General features: G+C 40.5%; 4 protein-coding genes across 7 annotated transcripts in view; 2 read left to right on the forward strand and 2 right to left on the reverse strand.

Moving 5' to 3' along the window:
* The window catches only part of LOC134192900 (phospholipid-transporting ATPase ABCA1-like), a gene marked incomplete at its 3' end in the record, with an annotated part of 22,819 nt that extends 21,199 nt beyond the window's left edge, over positions 1–1,620 (reverse strand). Inside the window, exon 1 of the mRNA XM_062661655.1 lies at positions 1,421–1,620. Coding sequence (XP_062517639.1) covers positions 1,421–1,489 — 69 coding nt within the window. The remainder of the gene's footprint in view (positions 1–1,420) is intronic.
* A 554-nt stretch (positions 1,621–2,174) lies between these two features.
* On the forward strand, positions 2,175–5,335 carry LOC134193009 (TM2 domain-containing protein DDB_G0277895-like). 2 transcript variants are annotated; one of them, XM_062661788.1, is made up of 5 exons: positions 2,175–2,317; positions 2,597–2,637; positions 4,586–4,655; positions 4,725–5,082; positions 5,139–5,335. In XM_062661788.1, the coding sequence occupies exons 1-4, from the start codon at positions 2,264–2,266 to the stop codon at positions 5,073–5,075; spliced, it is 516 nt and encodes a 171-aa protein (XP_062517772.1). In that variant the 5' UTR covers positions 2,175–2,263; the 3' UTR covers positions 5,076–5,082; positions 5,139–5,335. The 2 variants fall into 2 exon arrangements, with proteins under 2 accessions (XP_062517772.1, XP_062517771.1); XM_062661787.1 differs by having other exon boundaries at positions 2,176–2,317; positions 4,725–5,335.
* Positions 5,336–8,623: 3,288 nt separating this feature from the next.
* Positions 8,624–11,863, forward strand: LOC134193172 (proline-rich protein 2-like). Of its 3 annotated transcripts, none has more exons than XM_062661974.1 (5): positions 8,633–8,694; positions 10,508–10,548; positions 11,137–11,206; positions 11,276–11,618; positions 11,671–11,863. In XM_062661974.1, the coding sequence occupies exons 1-4, from the start codon at positions 8,641–8,643 to the stop codon at positions 11,609–11,611; spliced, it is 501 nt and encodes a 166-aa protein (XP_062517958.1). In that variant the 5' UTR covers positions 8,633–8,640; the 3' UTR covers positions 11,612–11,618; positions 11,671–11,863. The 3 variants fall into 3 exon arrangements, with proteins under 3 accessions (XP_062517957.1, XP_062517958.1, XP_062517959.1); XM_062661975.1 differs by having other exon boundaries at positions 11,680–11,863; XM_062661973.1 differs by having other exon boundaries at positions 8,624–8,694; positions 11,276–11,863.
* A 191-nt stretch (positions 11,864–12,054) lies between these two features.
* On the reverse strand, positions 12,055–13,371 carry LOC134192901 (zinc finger MYM-type protein 1-like). Its single transcript, XM_062661656.1, has one exon. The coding sequence runs from the start codon at positions 13,369–13,371 to the stop codon at positions 12,055–12,057; it is 1,317 nt and encodes a 438-aa protein (XP_062517640.1).
* Positions 13,372–14,904: the final 1,533 nt, after the last annotated feature.

The raw sequence follows: 14,904 nt of genomic DNA on the forward strand, positions 1-14,904 counted from the left end.
AGCGGTTGAAGGGTCTTCAAGGCTTCGACACCAAAAGTAGACAAAGTAGTCGGACACAGCCGCAGCAATGGCTTTATCATCTAGTAACGTCTGACAAGCATTCGCTGAGTTATCATGTCATCAGGAGCAAAACAAGTAGCGCATCACATTTGTGTTAGCTGCACCCCACTGTGCTATTACAGTCGTCTGAGAATTGCTTAGAGATAATTACAAAGTACTCGTTGACGTCAGCAGTTGTCTACATTGGCCATTTTCAGCAATGGTTTTGATTGGAGCGAATGTTTCTGAACTTGAGCAGTTATGCCTTTTCTGAAGTCACTTACAATAGAGATGTCCCCAGATTGCTTTTTTCTCTCCTCCTAGACTTACCTCCCATCACGTGCAGAAAGCAGTCTTGAATATTGAGGCTAATATATGACATGTTAGAATGATCTATTACTATTAATATTAATATAGAAATTTAATATTAGTATTAATATTACTATAAATCAATATCAATACTAATATTAACTTTGTATATTAATATACAAATTTAATGTTAGTATTGATATTATTATATATTAATATCAATAGTAATATTAAATTTGTATATAAATTTGTATATAGTAATATTAAATTTTGTATATTAATATACAAATTTATATACAAATTTAATATTGCTATTGATATCACTATAAATTAATATCAATAGTAATATTAAATTTGTATATAAATTTGTATATAGTAATATTAAATTTTGTATATTAATATACAAATTTATATACAAATTTAATATTGCTATTGATATCACTATAAATTAATATCAATAGTAATATTAAATTTGTATATTAATATCAACATTTACTATTAAGATACAAATTTAATATTGTTATTGATATATTTAATATTACTATTAATATTACTATATATTAATATCAATAATAATATTAAATTTGCATATTAATATTAACATTAATATATCAATATTGAAATAAATATTAATATCAACTTAAATTGTAATACTAATTAATTATAACAACACTACAACTTAGCTTATGTACAGATAGGAAAGAATCCTTTACGAGTACAAGTACAGTGAGAATGCTGACTCAGAGAGTACACAGGAAGAGAGAGTACGCCGGAAGTACAAATCAACAGACAAACATGTACACAGTAATGCAACAGAATCACATCATCCCAACATGTCTAGACACAGACACCTAAACACTGCCGTCGGCCACATAATCAGCTAGTCATTCGTTTTCCATGCTCACACAACGAGATCTAAACTCAAGTGTTACACACACGTGACTTGGGACACTCACAACAAGATGGCAAATTTCGATCAAAAATGCGAGCGAAATCGCGCAGAGATCGACAGTCCAACGTCGTAGCGACGTTTTTATGAAAGAATGGTTGTAATGGGATGCGCCGTTCTTACCGGTTGGCGCCGTTTCAGAGTGAAATTCTTCCACAACAAAAGCTTCAGTTTTCTCAGCGTTTCTCTCATCTCGAGCGTCAGTTCGAGAGATCGATGAAAGAAGGAAGGTTGACGAGGCCGGAAAACGGCAGAACGAGCCGCGACGGAGCGACGATCGGGTGAAAATAAGGATGTAACAACTACAACCTATTCACGTAAGGCACTACCAGGTACACAACTTGTGACGTAAAGATGATGTCATGACGTCATTGCCTTGTAAAGATTTGTAACTAAAAATAGCACTCAACTGTTGTTGTGCAGGGCACGTTTTGCAAAGTGTGTGTGGATTATATTTAATTTTATATTTAATTTTAAGTAAAAAATTAAATGTAAAATTAAAATAAAAATTAAATATAAAATTAAATATAAAATTAAATATAAAATTAAATACAAAATTAATATAAATTAAGTATAAATTATTAAATATAAAACTAAATAAAAATTAAATATAAAATTAAATATAAAATTAAATATAAAATATAAAATAAATGACAATGCATACTTGATGTAAAATTAGTTTTAAGCACACTACATATTCTACCAGATTCCTAAAAAATTCTTATTAGGAAATACTGTAAGAAATCTGGAACAGTCATGCCCACGGTAAGCTAATCCGTTTTGTGTACACAACAACCATATATAAAATACTTAACGCGCGTTACAATGTCGTTAACCCAAGACGCATGTGCACGCATGCGCAAACATTACACCACGCCTAAAAGGCGTGTCTAAACATACAAATATCTACGCGTGTTACGTCACATCACAGTTAACCCGAGCGGTTTCATCTGGCCGGCGGAAGACATGACGTTTATCATTCCTTCCATTCTGATCCTCTCGGCATCGGTCTGCTTCACGGTAAGAATGCTGGATATCGAACTGTAGGCCTGCTAGCAAGCTGAGATGCTCACAAAGCGACCAACGACCTAGCGTGCTTGCTCACGACGTTGGTAGTTCGTCTGATTTTTGAGGGGGTTACTGCGTGATTGAGGGGTAAGGATTGTTGTGGTGTTGACTGTTGGGTTGCTAGCTGGTTCTGTTGCTAGCTGGTTCCGTTGCTAGCTGGTTCCGTTGCGTTTGCATTGGTGTGACGTCATCAGTGATCTCACATCCTGGTTATACTGTTTTGTTTTGCAGAATGCCGGAAAGTACTGTGGCAATGGATTCTCCTACGGATAGTAAGTGATTTACCCGAGGCGCGCATGCGTTAGGGTTACAGTAGTGCGGTCAAGGGCAATTGGAATGGTGCGCATGCGTTCATTGTTATTGCCGTTCTTGTTTTAATCGTGGCGTTGCCATAGCAACAGAACTGATGTGCAATACCTAAATGGTAAATATAATTATTATTGAAATATGTCTTATTTCAATTTTGATATAAATTAAAGTATTTAAGTTATTAATATTAATTGATACTTTTTATTTCAATGTTGATATTATATTAACATATTTAAATGTTATCAATATTGATTAATAATAGGTTAATATTAATACCTTTGTAATAATATATATTTCAATACTAATTACGTATTATCTATATAGTAATCTATCTATCTATACTACTATCTAGAATTGACGGTGTTTGTATATATATATATATATAAGTTCGATAGCCGGCTAGACTGGATCACCCATGAGGCTAAAATTTGGGGTACAAACGTAACTCAACATGGGTAAGAACATGGGCAGAGTGGCGTCATCTTCCAGCTTTTTCAGTCGGGTCCCCTTTTGGGGTTGCATCATACAACGACATAATACTGTTCATCGTTCAAGAAGAAAACTGAATGCCCCTGATAGACTCAATTTGAAGGAAGTTCCGTTACTTGAACTCAGTCTCATTGGGTAGTTTTGTTTTCTCATAACTAAGAGTGCAATACTCACTTTCAATATCCATTGTTTGTTCACATGCCATTGTTACGTCACAATACTATAGCTATCCAGCAGTCCCATCACACTGCATTATCTGAGCAAGCTGTAGAACTACATCCAGAGCAAAAAGATAAGAGTTCCTAAAGAAATATTGTTCAGAGCGTAGGTAGGTTGGAAACGTGCTGAGTATATTATTTAATATCGAAGGAGGACTCGCCTCTACTCGCGCGCATTGGATAACATCAAACTACGTTCGGAGCAAAGACGTAGAGGTCCAATGGTCAGTGCGTATAGATTGGAAACGTGCTGAGTATATTTTAAAGTATCCCATGCAGGAGGACTCGCATCCACTCGCAAGCGAATTGCTCTACAACAGCTCATTGGACCTCCACCAAAATTAAGCTGACCTTGGACGGTATGCACGGAGCATGTTGTTTATTACCGGCGACGTCAAAAACGACAAGATATTTTTGTTTAGGATATCTGGGTATGTAGAAATACGCCTATCTTCGGTTTTTCTGAGTACGCTTGCCGAATACCTGCCACATTTGATTCGCCTGTTTCCTGCAATGGCAGCAACATCTTCGAAGTGATAACATCCGTTAGGACTGTTGAAATGGCTCCGAGAAGACTCACTGAAGAGACGTGTGACTGCATTTGCACTGAATCCAACCTACACGTTTCCTGCACCGAGCGCTACACCAGGATTGTGAAAACATCGAAAATGGAGAGCAAACAGTGCGCTAATCATGCATGCTGCATGTCAAGCTACTGCATGTATCCTATGGGTGAGTAAGAAACTGCATTTGACTTTCAAGTTTCTGTTGCCCAGATATGTATGTATCTTTAAACGGAAAAGTCGCTGCAAATTTCTCTGAATGGGACACTCGGTTAAGTTTTTATTTGTCTTCAAAGGGATTTTAACTAATTAGCACATTCCAGTTTATTCGAACAGACATCCACACCAGTCATTCGAACTGAATCCACACAGGGAGTGTGTCAATTTCTACCAAAAAAATTGCACATGACGTGTCTACATGCGCTCAAACTGAGTCTTCCATCATAACGCTACAGTACTCTGCCCGTACGAAGGACGGGTCATGTATCTAGTACAATATATTGAGTTTTTAAATCAGATGTACATCTCCTGCTGTTGTACTGTACTTAACAACCAGATGTCTTCTCATGTGTATGTGTGTAACGCCTGCACAAGCTTTACTGTTGTGGGTAATAACGTCTAAATCAGTTGTTGTTGTATAGTTGCCCGGACTGTTGCTGCAATAGTTACAGTAACGACTGCTGCACTTGTGCTCTACATGCATGGGTGGTGGTACGATATCCAACGTTGCACGTTTCTTGTGTTGATCATCAGTACTGAAGTGGAGTTGTCTACTTGCAGGCCGTGATTGTTATTTCTATTATTGTTCTTATTGCCATCGCTGTGGGCGTTGGTGTGTGGCGTCGACGAGTATACATTCAGAGACGGACAATTATTACTGCAGGAGCTCCTACACAGAATGTCTGTGTGGCGACGTCTTCACAGCAGCAGGCTGCTCAATCTGCTTATCCACCTCAGGGTTATCCACCTCAGGGTTATCCTCCTCAGGGATATCCACCCCAGGGATATCCACCCCAGGGATATCCTCCCCAGGGGTACCCTCCCCAGGGATATCCTCAGCAATCGTTCTACCCTCCTCCGGAATATCCAGGTGGTGATGTCAAACCTCCAGCGACCTATCCGGAGTACTGATTGTGAGGTAACATGATGTGGAGGTGACATTCAATTTGCTGCTTAATTAAGGGTAGATGGTAGATGTGTTAGGTGGTGCTGGTTGCTGGGTCGGTGACAGTTTGTATGTGCTGTGCTGGTCGTATGCGTTTTCTCTCATAACAGTCGTTATGTATTCTGTTAGTAGGTTTGTAGTTTGGGTGACTCTTAGCGTATCAACCATGGATGTGTTTTGAAATGTCGGTTATATAATAAAACAACTGCATGTCATCAAATAGCAAGACTTGTGGCTTTGAACATCACGTGGTTTCACACCATGCGCGTGTGTGATATCAATCAGTACAATTAACTTTTAATTCACAGATAATAACTAATTGATTAATGACATCAACAACTATGCAATAACAGTATTCTATTGCAATGTGTGTGTGTGTGTGTGTGTGTGTGTGTGTGTGTGTGTGTGTGTGTGTGTGTGTGTGTGTGTGTGTGTGTGTGTGTGTGTGTGTGTGTGTGTGTACATACATACATACGTAGGGCATAGTACACATACATACGATACATACATACATACATACATACATATAGATATATTGCTACCCCGCCCTATGGGCGGTGGCAATCCAGAGCCGTCTATATATACCTACATACTAGTAGATACGGCTCTGGCAATCTATCTAGCCATGTAGCCTCGCAAGCCAGGCTCTTCCGCGCAGTCGCTGAGCTAAACGCAAGTGAATCACACGAGGAGGAGGAGGAGGAGCTTTTGCCAGAATTACTCCAGCGCAAGAAGCCTGGTCGCTTTCGAGAACGTCATTTAGTGAGGTGACCCCGGATCCAGTTTCATAGCTTGGATAAGGCTAATTCGATTTCATAAGAGCTCGTTAATTAATGTAATTGCGTTTGATACATGAAGAGGAGAGCGCTTGAACACGAAAACCAGTGAAGCTGTTGATGGACAAAGTGCTGGTGAATAATGAGCCCAGGAATGGCCTACATGGGACTGGTCCTCTGAACCTACACACACACACACACACATACACACACACACACACACACACACACACACACACACACACACACACACACACACACACACTGTCAATATTCTGTATTCCATGATTTGGTAGAATTGCAGTCTGTACTTGGTGCCACTAACAGGCAGCGACGGGCAGACCAAACCGTAATTAAACTAGAGAGCAATGATGAATGTGAGCTGCAAAACTATTTAGTTGCAGAGTCTGTATTTCTGAGACAGACAGACAGACAGACAGACAAACAGCAGATTCACGTACTTGTTATATGTATATCTGTGTATATAATTAAATAAATTTGTAATTCATTTGTTTACTACTTAGGTCTCTAAATGTATGTCTTCTCGCCGTTTATCACACTCGTCTGCGGATAACCCCACCCCTCGTGCTTGTAAAAGCCATCTATCACGCTAATCATAGGATAACCTATACACATCCAGCAGTATAATACAGATCTAACTTATATACGTAAGAAGACAGGTTGTGGAACTAATGCATCACATACAGGTCAATTGAAGGTCAATTTGCGGTTTTGTATCTAAAAACGATGTGTAGGAAATAGAGTTCCAAACCTGGAGCCGACACGAAAAAAGTGTTGCAGTTTGCTCAAAGAGGGAAAAGCTCAACAATTTGTTTCTGTAAATCTTCGTATTGCACAATATGTGCATGTCAGTGTCTACTGTGTCTAGACACATACCCGTGCCGTAGGAGCCAGTGAACTTTTACCAGAGGTCTATTTCATCTACTTCCATTTCAAGTAAGTAATCTAGTTAGTAAAAAGACAGCTTACGTTATTGATCACATACATGCAAACTCCACATTTTGCAATTGTCGACTAGATCGAGGTAGTCTCAAACTTTCAGACCAATTTTGCAGCTCCACGGGGCAAGTGTAGTACGAGGCTACCTTTACACATGCTTGTTAGTGCACGTTAGGCCAGACCACCTTTAGTTTGCTTGCTATGGGCCTGCATACTATAATATATATATATATATATATATATATATATATATATATTGTGTGTGTGTGTGTATTTATATATATATATATATATATATATATATATATATATATATATATATATATATATATATATATATATATATATATATATATAGGTACACATCCACAGATGACTGCTCACCCACACATATGATATTAGTTATTGTAGAGATTTCATACACAGCAGAAACAAATAACATGAATTCACACAATAGTTCAATCCAAGGACGTTTTTCAGTCATGCATTAAGTTCGAAATTATCTTTTGGAAATTTCTGCAATGTATAACTCTACAATAACGACTACGTCATTACTGAACAAATCTACAACTAGATGTGTGCATGTGTGTATTTGTTTAGCTAATTTTGTAATTATTATTAATAAATTTAGGCCGTGTTTCCACTAGCTGCACCTTAAACTAGTTTAGCTGAAATGAGTTTACAAACTAAACCAGTTCAAGAAAGCGACTGTTTCCTTGCACATCCGGAATGTGCTAAACAAACATTCTAGGAACGCCTTAATTTGAAGTATTGGGCTGCTTTGTCGCCGAGTCAGGGCAACTGTTGGTTTTTACTGATTCAGCATCTGCTAGTAGGAATTTGCATGACGGTGACCAAGGACACCGTCTTGTCTCTCTCCGTTGCTACTGTTTTCTTTCCCCTAGTTAACGACCCTTTTAGGGCAATCCTATCCCAGCAAGATAGTCAATATCATCAAAACGACATTGTGGGAAGCCATCTAAACAAGCGCGCTACTGTCACGTGACAGTTAAACCTAAACCACTTTGCTAAACCTACTTTGAAGTGGGTTTAGGAAAGCGGTTTAGGTTTAGAATATAACTGGTTTAGTGCAGGTGGAAACAAGTGAATTCTTAAACCAGTTTAGCTTAGACCACTTGTTAGACCGGTTTAGGCACTAGTGGAAACGCGCCCTTAATTAATTAATTATTTAAACATATTAAAAAGATTTCAGTGCACCAGCAATCATCGCATCGCAAGAGTATGGCTTCTAAAACCCACTACTCGTCTTCAATTCACTGGAAAGTCGATTAGTACCGTTTCTACGACGTGCAGCAAACAACGATCCCAAACTGGGGCCCCTTTAAAAGAAGGGGCTGAGTTGCTAATCGAAGAGCGCGCACACACCTTCCACAGTTCGTTTATTTAGAATACAACGAGAATACAAGGCGTCCATTGTAACTAGAATAGCGCACGTTATAGCACATTAATATTAAATAAAATTGTTGCATTGATATTACAAAAAGGTAATTTAAAGCGCGTTACACATTTGATAACGCGCGCTACAATATTTGTGTTCATTGATATCAGTGCGGCCGAGAACGTCAGACTGATATCAACCCGCCGCTACCTATACATAACACAACCACTATATATAGAATATTTAACGCGCGTTATAATGTTGCTAGCTCAATACGCATGTGCACGCATGCGCAAACAAAAAATACGCCACGCCTAAAGGGCGTGTCTAATGCATACAAAATGCTAACATCACAGTAACTATTACACTATCGGTTTCATCCGTCCGGCGGAAGATATGGCGTTCATCATTTCTTCCATTCTGATCCTCTCGGCATCGGTCTGCTTCACGGTAAGAATGCAACGAACGAGGGAATATCCGAACTGTAGGCCTGCTAGCAAGACCGACGACCTAGCGTGCTAGATACTTGCTCACGACTTTGGTAGTTTGTCTGATGTTTGAGGGGTTGTAACGATCTGTATTGTTTCTTTGGCACACAGCATCAAGTTGATTAACACAACACAACTTGTATAGTGCTTGCTAACCGCTACACGTGTTGCTGTGAACACGTGACCATACGTCACAATGCTAATTATAGAACAGTCTCGTTGTAATACAAGAAAACCGCAAGCGGTAGAACAGTCAAGATACCTCGGAAATACAGAGACTACGACATGTCTTAACATCGTAACGTTGGTATGGTACAGCCTATGGGTTCTAAACTGATTGAGTTGTGTTACAATTTTAAAGAAAACGGGATGTAACGAGACTGTTCTTTAGCTAGTAATGCGTGAACCTCCGTCGAGCGTCTCTTCAAACGAAAGCTAAGAAGCAATACTCATTGGGAGTAGCTTCGATCCGGAGTGGAGCAAATCTAGCTTTCCCCCAACCAGTCTCGTGTAGGTACGCAGAGTGTAGCCAAACACCGAGGCTGCCGACTGCTATTTCTAGCGACCATAGACAGGATAGAAGCCGGTTCTAATTTTTCCAAAGCTATAGTTATAAATTCTGTATGTCTTTGTGTATCGCTTTACGTACATTAGTAGTTGGCAACGCGCGTTAGTAAGGAAGTCCCGTACGTAACGCGCGCACTACTCTTCACGTTTGTGCATACTACGGCAGCAAGATTGGATGCTTGTAGATTTTCAGGTAGCGCTACTTGAAATACAACGTTTCTGTTGTTTCTGATCAAAAATTGACGTCTTTCTAGCTAGATGTTCTCTCATGTCGAACAGCGCGTAGTGATTGGCTGCCCAGCCATTGTCCCTCCTTGCTGCGTGCGACGCAAAGAAGAATAATGCGTCGTGATTGGTCACTCGCTTGCATACCATACATTCCTGAAGCGTGACACCCATATATGGTCATTTTTTGGCGTACATAGTCAGCAAGCCACAGAGATTTGAGGCAAATAGAACCCCGTTAGTATACCGCTCCTCGTAAGTCACGTGACTTCTTCAAAGTCCCGTTCCTTTGACTCGCAGCTTTCAATTAGCGTTGTGACGTCAGTCACGTGCTCAGAGGAACACGTGTGCGGTTAGCAATCACTACTGTCTGTTCCCGGTAAGCGTGAACTCGGATGTGAGTAATGAGTATAGGTCACACCAGGTGTACTCATTAGAGCACTAAGAGCTGCTCCAGTTGGACCATGTTATACCAATTATCTTAAATGGTTCCAGTTGCTGATCCGTTGGTCTTACAAGATAATTGGATAATAGCCATTGCTCCACCCGTTTGTGTTTGATATGCACAAGTATTATCCTTCCGTTTCGTTTGTAGGAAAGGCTTAGATAATTTGATAAACAGAAATGCCAGACCTAGCGGTTTCTAACAATACCGAGATCATCGCGAAAGTCCAAAAAACAGCAGAGATATTGATGATTTTCAAAGTTCACACTTATGGGGAACAGACAGTAGACAAGGAGTTGTGTAGCCTCGAACTTCCAGACCAGAGAGCGCGCTGGTCTGGAAGTTCGAGGCTATGAGTTGTGTTTGTGTTCACGCTGTGCCAAAGAAACAGTACAGATCGTTACAGGAGTTACCGTGTGATTGAGGGGTAAGGATTGTTGTCGTGTTGACTGTTGGGTTGCTAGCTGGTTCTATTGCGTTTGCATTGGTGTGACGTCATTCGTGATCTGACATCCGGGTTATATTGTTTTGTTTGCAGAATGCTGGAGAGTGGTGTAGCAGTGGATACAGCAGTCGATAGTAAGCGATTAACCCGAGGCGCGCATGCGTTAGGGTTACAGTAGGGCAAGGGACAATTGGAATGGAGCGCATGCGCTCGTTTTTATTGCCGCGTTTTGTTTTAATCGTGGCGTTGCCATAGCAAAAAAAGAACTGATGTGCAAGTTTGAGACTGATTAATATACATAAATAATAAATATAATTATTATTGAAATATGTCTTTCAATTTTGATATAACTTAAATTTTAAGTTATTAATATTAATTAATACTTTTTATTGATATTATATTAAGATATTTAAATAGGACTCTTAATTGGCATGCCAAAATACTCAGTTCCGTGTTAAACTGAGATGTACGAAATTGAAAATATTTAAAAGTTATTGATATTAATAATAAGTTAATATTGTTACCTTTGTAATAATATATTTCAATATTAATTACGTATTATCTATATAGTAATACAATATATTGAGTTTTTAAATCATCAGATGTAAATCTCCTGCTATTGTACTGTACTTAACAACCAGATGTCTTCTCATGTGTAATGCCAGCCTGCACAAGCTTTACTGTTGTGGGTAATAACGTCTAAATCAGTTTTTGTTGTATAGTTGCACGGGCTGTTGCTGCAATAGTTACAGTAGCAACTGCTGCACTTGTGCTCTACATGCGTGGGTGGTGGTAAGATATCCAACTTTGCACGTTTCTTGTGTTGATCATCAGTACTGAAGTGGAGTTGTCTACTTGCAGGCCGTGATTGTTATTTCTGTTATTGTTCTTATTGCCATCGCTGTGGGCGTTGGTGTGTGGCGTCGACGAGTATACCTTCAGAGACGGACAATTATTACTACAAGAGCTCCTACACAGAATGTCTGTGTGGTGACGTCTTCACAGCAGCAGGCTGCTCAATCTGCTTATCCACCTCAGGGTTATCCTCCTCAGGGATATCCACCCCAGGGATATCCTCCCCAGGGATATCCACCCCAGGGGTACCCTCCCCAGGGATATCCTCAGCAATCGTTCTACCCTCCTCCGGAATATCCAGGTGGTGATGTCAAACCTCCAGCGACCTATCCGGAGTACTGATTGTGAGGTAACATGATGTGGAGGTGACACTCAATTTGCTGCTTAAGTGTAGATGGTAGATGTGTTAGGTGGTGCTGGTTGCTGGGTCGGTGACAGTTTGTATGTGCTCTGCTGGTTGTATGCGTTTTCTCTCATAACATTTGTTATGTATTCTGTTAGTAGGTTTGTAGTTTGGGTGACTCTTAGCGTATCAACCATGGATGTGTTTTGAAATGTCGGTTATATAATAAAACAACTGCATGTCATCAAATACAGAGGCGTCGGAAGCAAATTTAAAGTGGTCCGGCCTAACGCGCGCTAGGTGGGCGTGATCATATAACGGTTAACGCACGCTAAACATTTCTCTAAAAGCTTGAATACCATACAGAGAACGCAAGATTAACACTTAGTAACTACTAGAACAACATGTGTCAAACCTTACAAGGCTATTTCTGTACGTAAATCTACATTGAGCCAAAAATGTTTCTTCTGTGTTCTGATTCCCTACAGAAATCATCTATGCATAGTTCTAGATCAAGACTATCACATGCTTCTTTGTGCACATGCAACATTAAAAGGTGATTTAACCTTGCCTGTGTCATAGTGCACCGAAGGTATGTTTTAACAATGCGGAGAGCTGAGAACGTTCTTTCACTAGTTGCATTTGTTGCAGGAGCAACAAGGATCAAGCGTATAAGTTTGACCACCTCAGACAACAGCAGTTGGCCGGGTTTCCCTAGTGACTTAACATAGTCCACAACATCCATCAGGGCTGGTGTGACTGCCGTTTCTCTAAAGTGAGAATACAGTATCAATAGCTGCGTCTGGAGGATATTGCTGTCAAAGTCTGTGCAGTACAACTCCTGTATGCTAGACAGGTCATCCGTATAGCTCTCTCCAGCAGCGCCCTTCAGAAGTGTGCATTCAAGCTTGCTGTATATCTTATAGTGTGGCTGGTCAAATCTGCTTTTGATAGACTGAATTGCCATATCGAAAGCGGAAAAATACATAACCCGGTAATGATCTTCTATACATGTTGCGAAGTGTCCCGAACTTCCTTCATCATATCGGCAAGGACGCTTCCTTTTCCGAGGAAGGGAAGGCTCTGCAACATCTTCTTTGCTTTGTTTCTCTATCAACTTTTCCCAGAAATTTGAGAATTCAGTTTCTGTACGCATTAGTGCAAGAGATTTGATGGTAAGTTCTGCTAACACTTGACCTTGTGCAGCAGACATCTTCTTGTGCTGAAGAGCTTTGCTCAGATTGTCAACCAACTTCAAGACTTTTTCTCCTAATGCTACTCCAAAGAGAAAGTCAAATGAAGAAAACTGAGCAGCAACACCAGTACACCGAGCAGACATCTCTGGGTCTCGTTTTGCCATATCTGCAAAACTGTCTAAGCTGGATTGGATGACCGAAAAGTTTTGCATAACACTCTGTAGAGAATCTGCTCGAACGGTCCATCTCGTAGGGCATAGTGTCCTAAATCCAGGGTCTTGAGGAGCCATCTCAGCTTGAAGTCGCTTGTACTCAGACTTTCTTTTTGCTGAGTACTTGAGAAGTTTTGACAGTTCAAATGTTGTGTCAAGGGCATATTTGATAGGGATTATGTCTTTGATGGTGTCTTGGCAGGCTAAATTGAGGCTATGACCATAGCAGTGAGTGAACAATGCTCGTGGTTCATGTTGAGTGAGTTGAGCAGCAACTCCTGATAGACATCCTTTCATCACAGCTGCACCATCATAGCACTGACCACGACAGTTGGTCAGACTAAGGTTCATACGAACAAGAACATCCCTGATAATTGCTACAATGGACTTAGCATCAGTTGAAGCAGTGATGTGCAGCCCAATAAAATCCTCATGAGGCTCTAGGTCTTCATCCACCCATCGTAGAACTATTACAACCTGCTCCTGGGTACTTGCGTCAGTGGTTTCGTCTACCATAATGGTGTATGGTGTGCCTTCAAGTTTGGCTGAGACATCTCGAAGAATTCGAAGTGACATCACCTTCAGCAGCTCATTCTGTATGTCTGCACTTGTGTACTTATTTGTCTTTTTCTGCAACCAATCGGAGAGATCTGTAGAAAGCTCACAAAAAAGACGAAGGAGCTGTGACAAATTGCTATCAATCTCTTTGGTGAGGGCGGAACCGCGGAGGGCAATACCTTGACGTGCCAGGAACCTCAGCGCCCTGAGAATGCGAAGGAGGCTGGCCCGGTTTCTCTTTCTGTCTTCAACCAATTGAGTTCTCAGTAGTTCACCAACGTGCTTTGTTGTGGCAGGTAGCGTGATCAGTGACTCAACCGCTTCTCTGTGGCAGTCTGATTTCGCGTGTGAACGAAATAAGCGGGTGGCATCATTCCAGTTTTGAACTCCGCGATAGATGAATGCCTGCTCAGCAGTCTTGCATTTCAGCTTGCCAGACTTCGCAGCCTTCACACAGACGTGACAGAACACTTTCTCAACAGAGTCGTGCCAATGAAGCCAAGGCCAGTTGTCGAACCAAGCAGCTTGAAATGATCTTGATTTTGGGGCTTTTTTCCCAAACGAAACTTTTGGAAATGAAGCACGGCGAGGCCGACAGGGCTGATCACCGACATCTGGAATCCCGTCAATCTGCATATATAGCACACGGAAATGGTTAGCGTGCGCTCTATCTACCGCTGCCGTGTCCTCGCGTTGCCAGCCTCATCTTTGTGACTGAGCGTAAATTTATAAATTACCGCCTGAAAATCTAGCTGTACAGAATGCTAACATAACTAGAAATATATTACTTATTTAATCGGTTAACCCTAAACCGGAAGTATACGCTAATGGCCGACTGGCAAAAGTCCATTTTTCGAAAAGTGGTACGGCCATGGCCGTGCGGCCGACCCCCTTCCGACGCCCCTGAAATAGCAAGACTTGTGGCTTTGAACATCACGTGGTTTCACACCATGCGCGTGTGTGATATCAATCAGTACAATTAACTTTTAATTCACAGATAATAACTAATTGATTAATGACATCAACAACACACAACATTGCAATGTGTGTGTGTGTGTGTGTGTGTGTGTGTGTGTGTGTGTGTGTGTGTGTGTACATACATACATAGGGCATAATACACATACATACGATACGATACATACATACATTTTTTGTTTGTACATACGTACATACAAGAGCCCCTAAGGCCCAGGTTTGATACTGCAATGACTAAACTTGCTATACTCTAAACTTTCAACAGTCACTCTATCATGTCACTAGGTACGTCATACTTGCTGTACTTCATACTTCATACTTCATACTTGCTGGACAGAACTGACACTCCGG

Source organism: Corticium candelabrum, chromosome 17 (genome assembly GCF_963422355.1).
Source record: "Corticium candelabrum chromosome 17, ooCorCand1.1, whole genome shotgun sequence".
NCBI lineage: Eukaryota > Metazoa > Porifera > Homoscleromorpha > Homosclerophorida > Plakinidae > Corticium > Corticium candelabrum.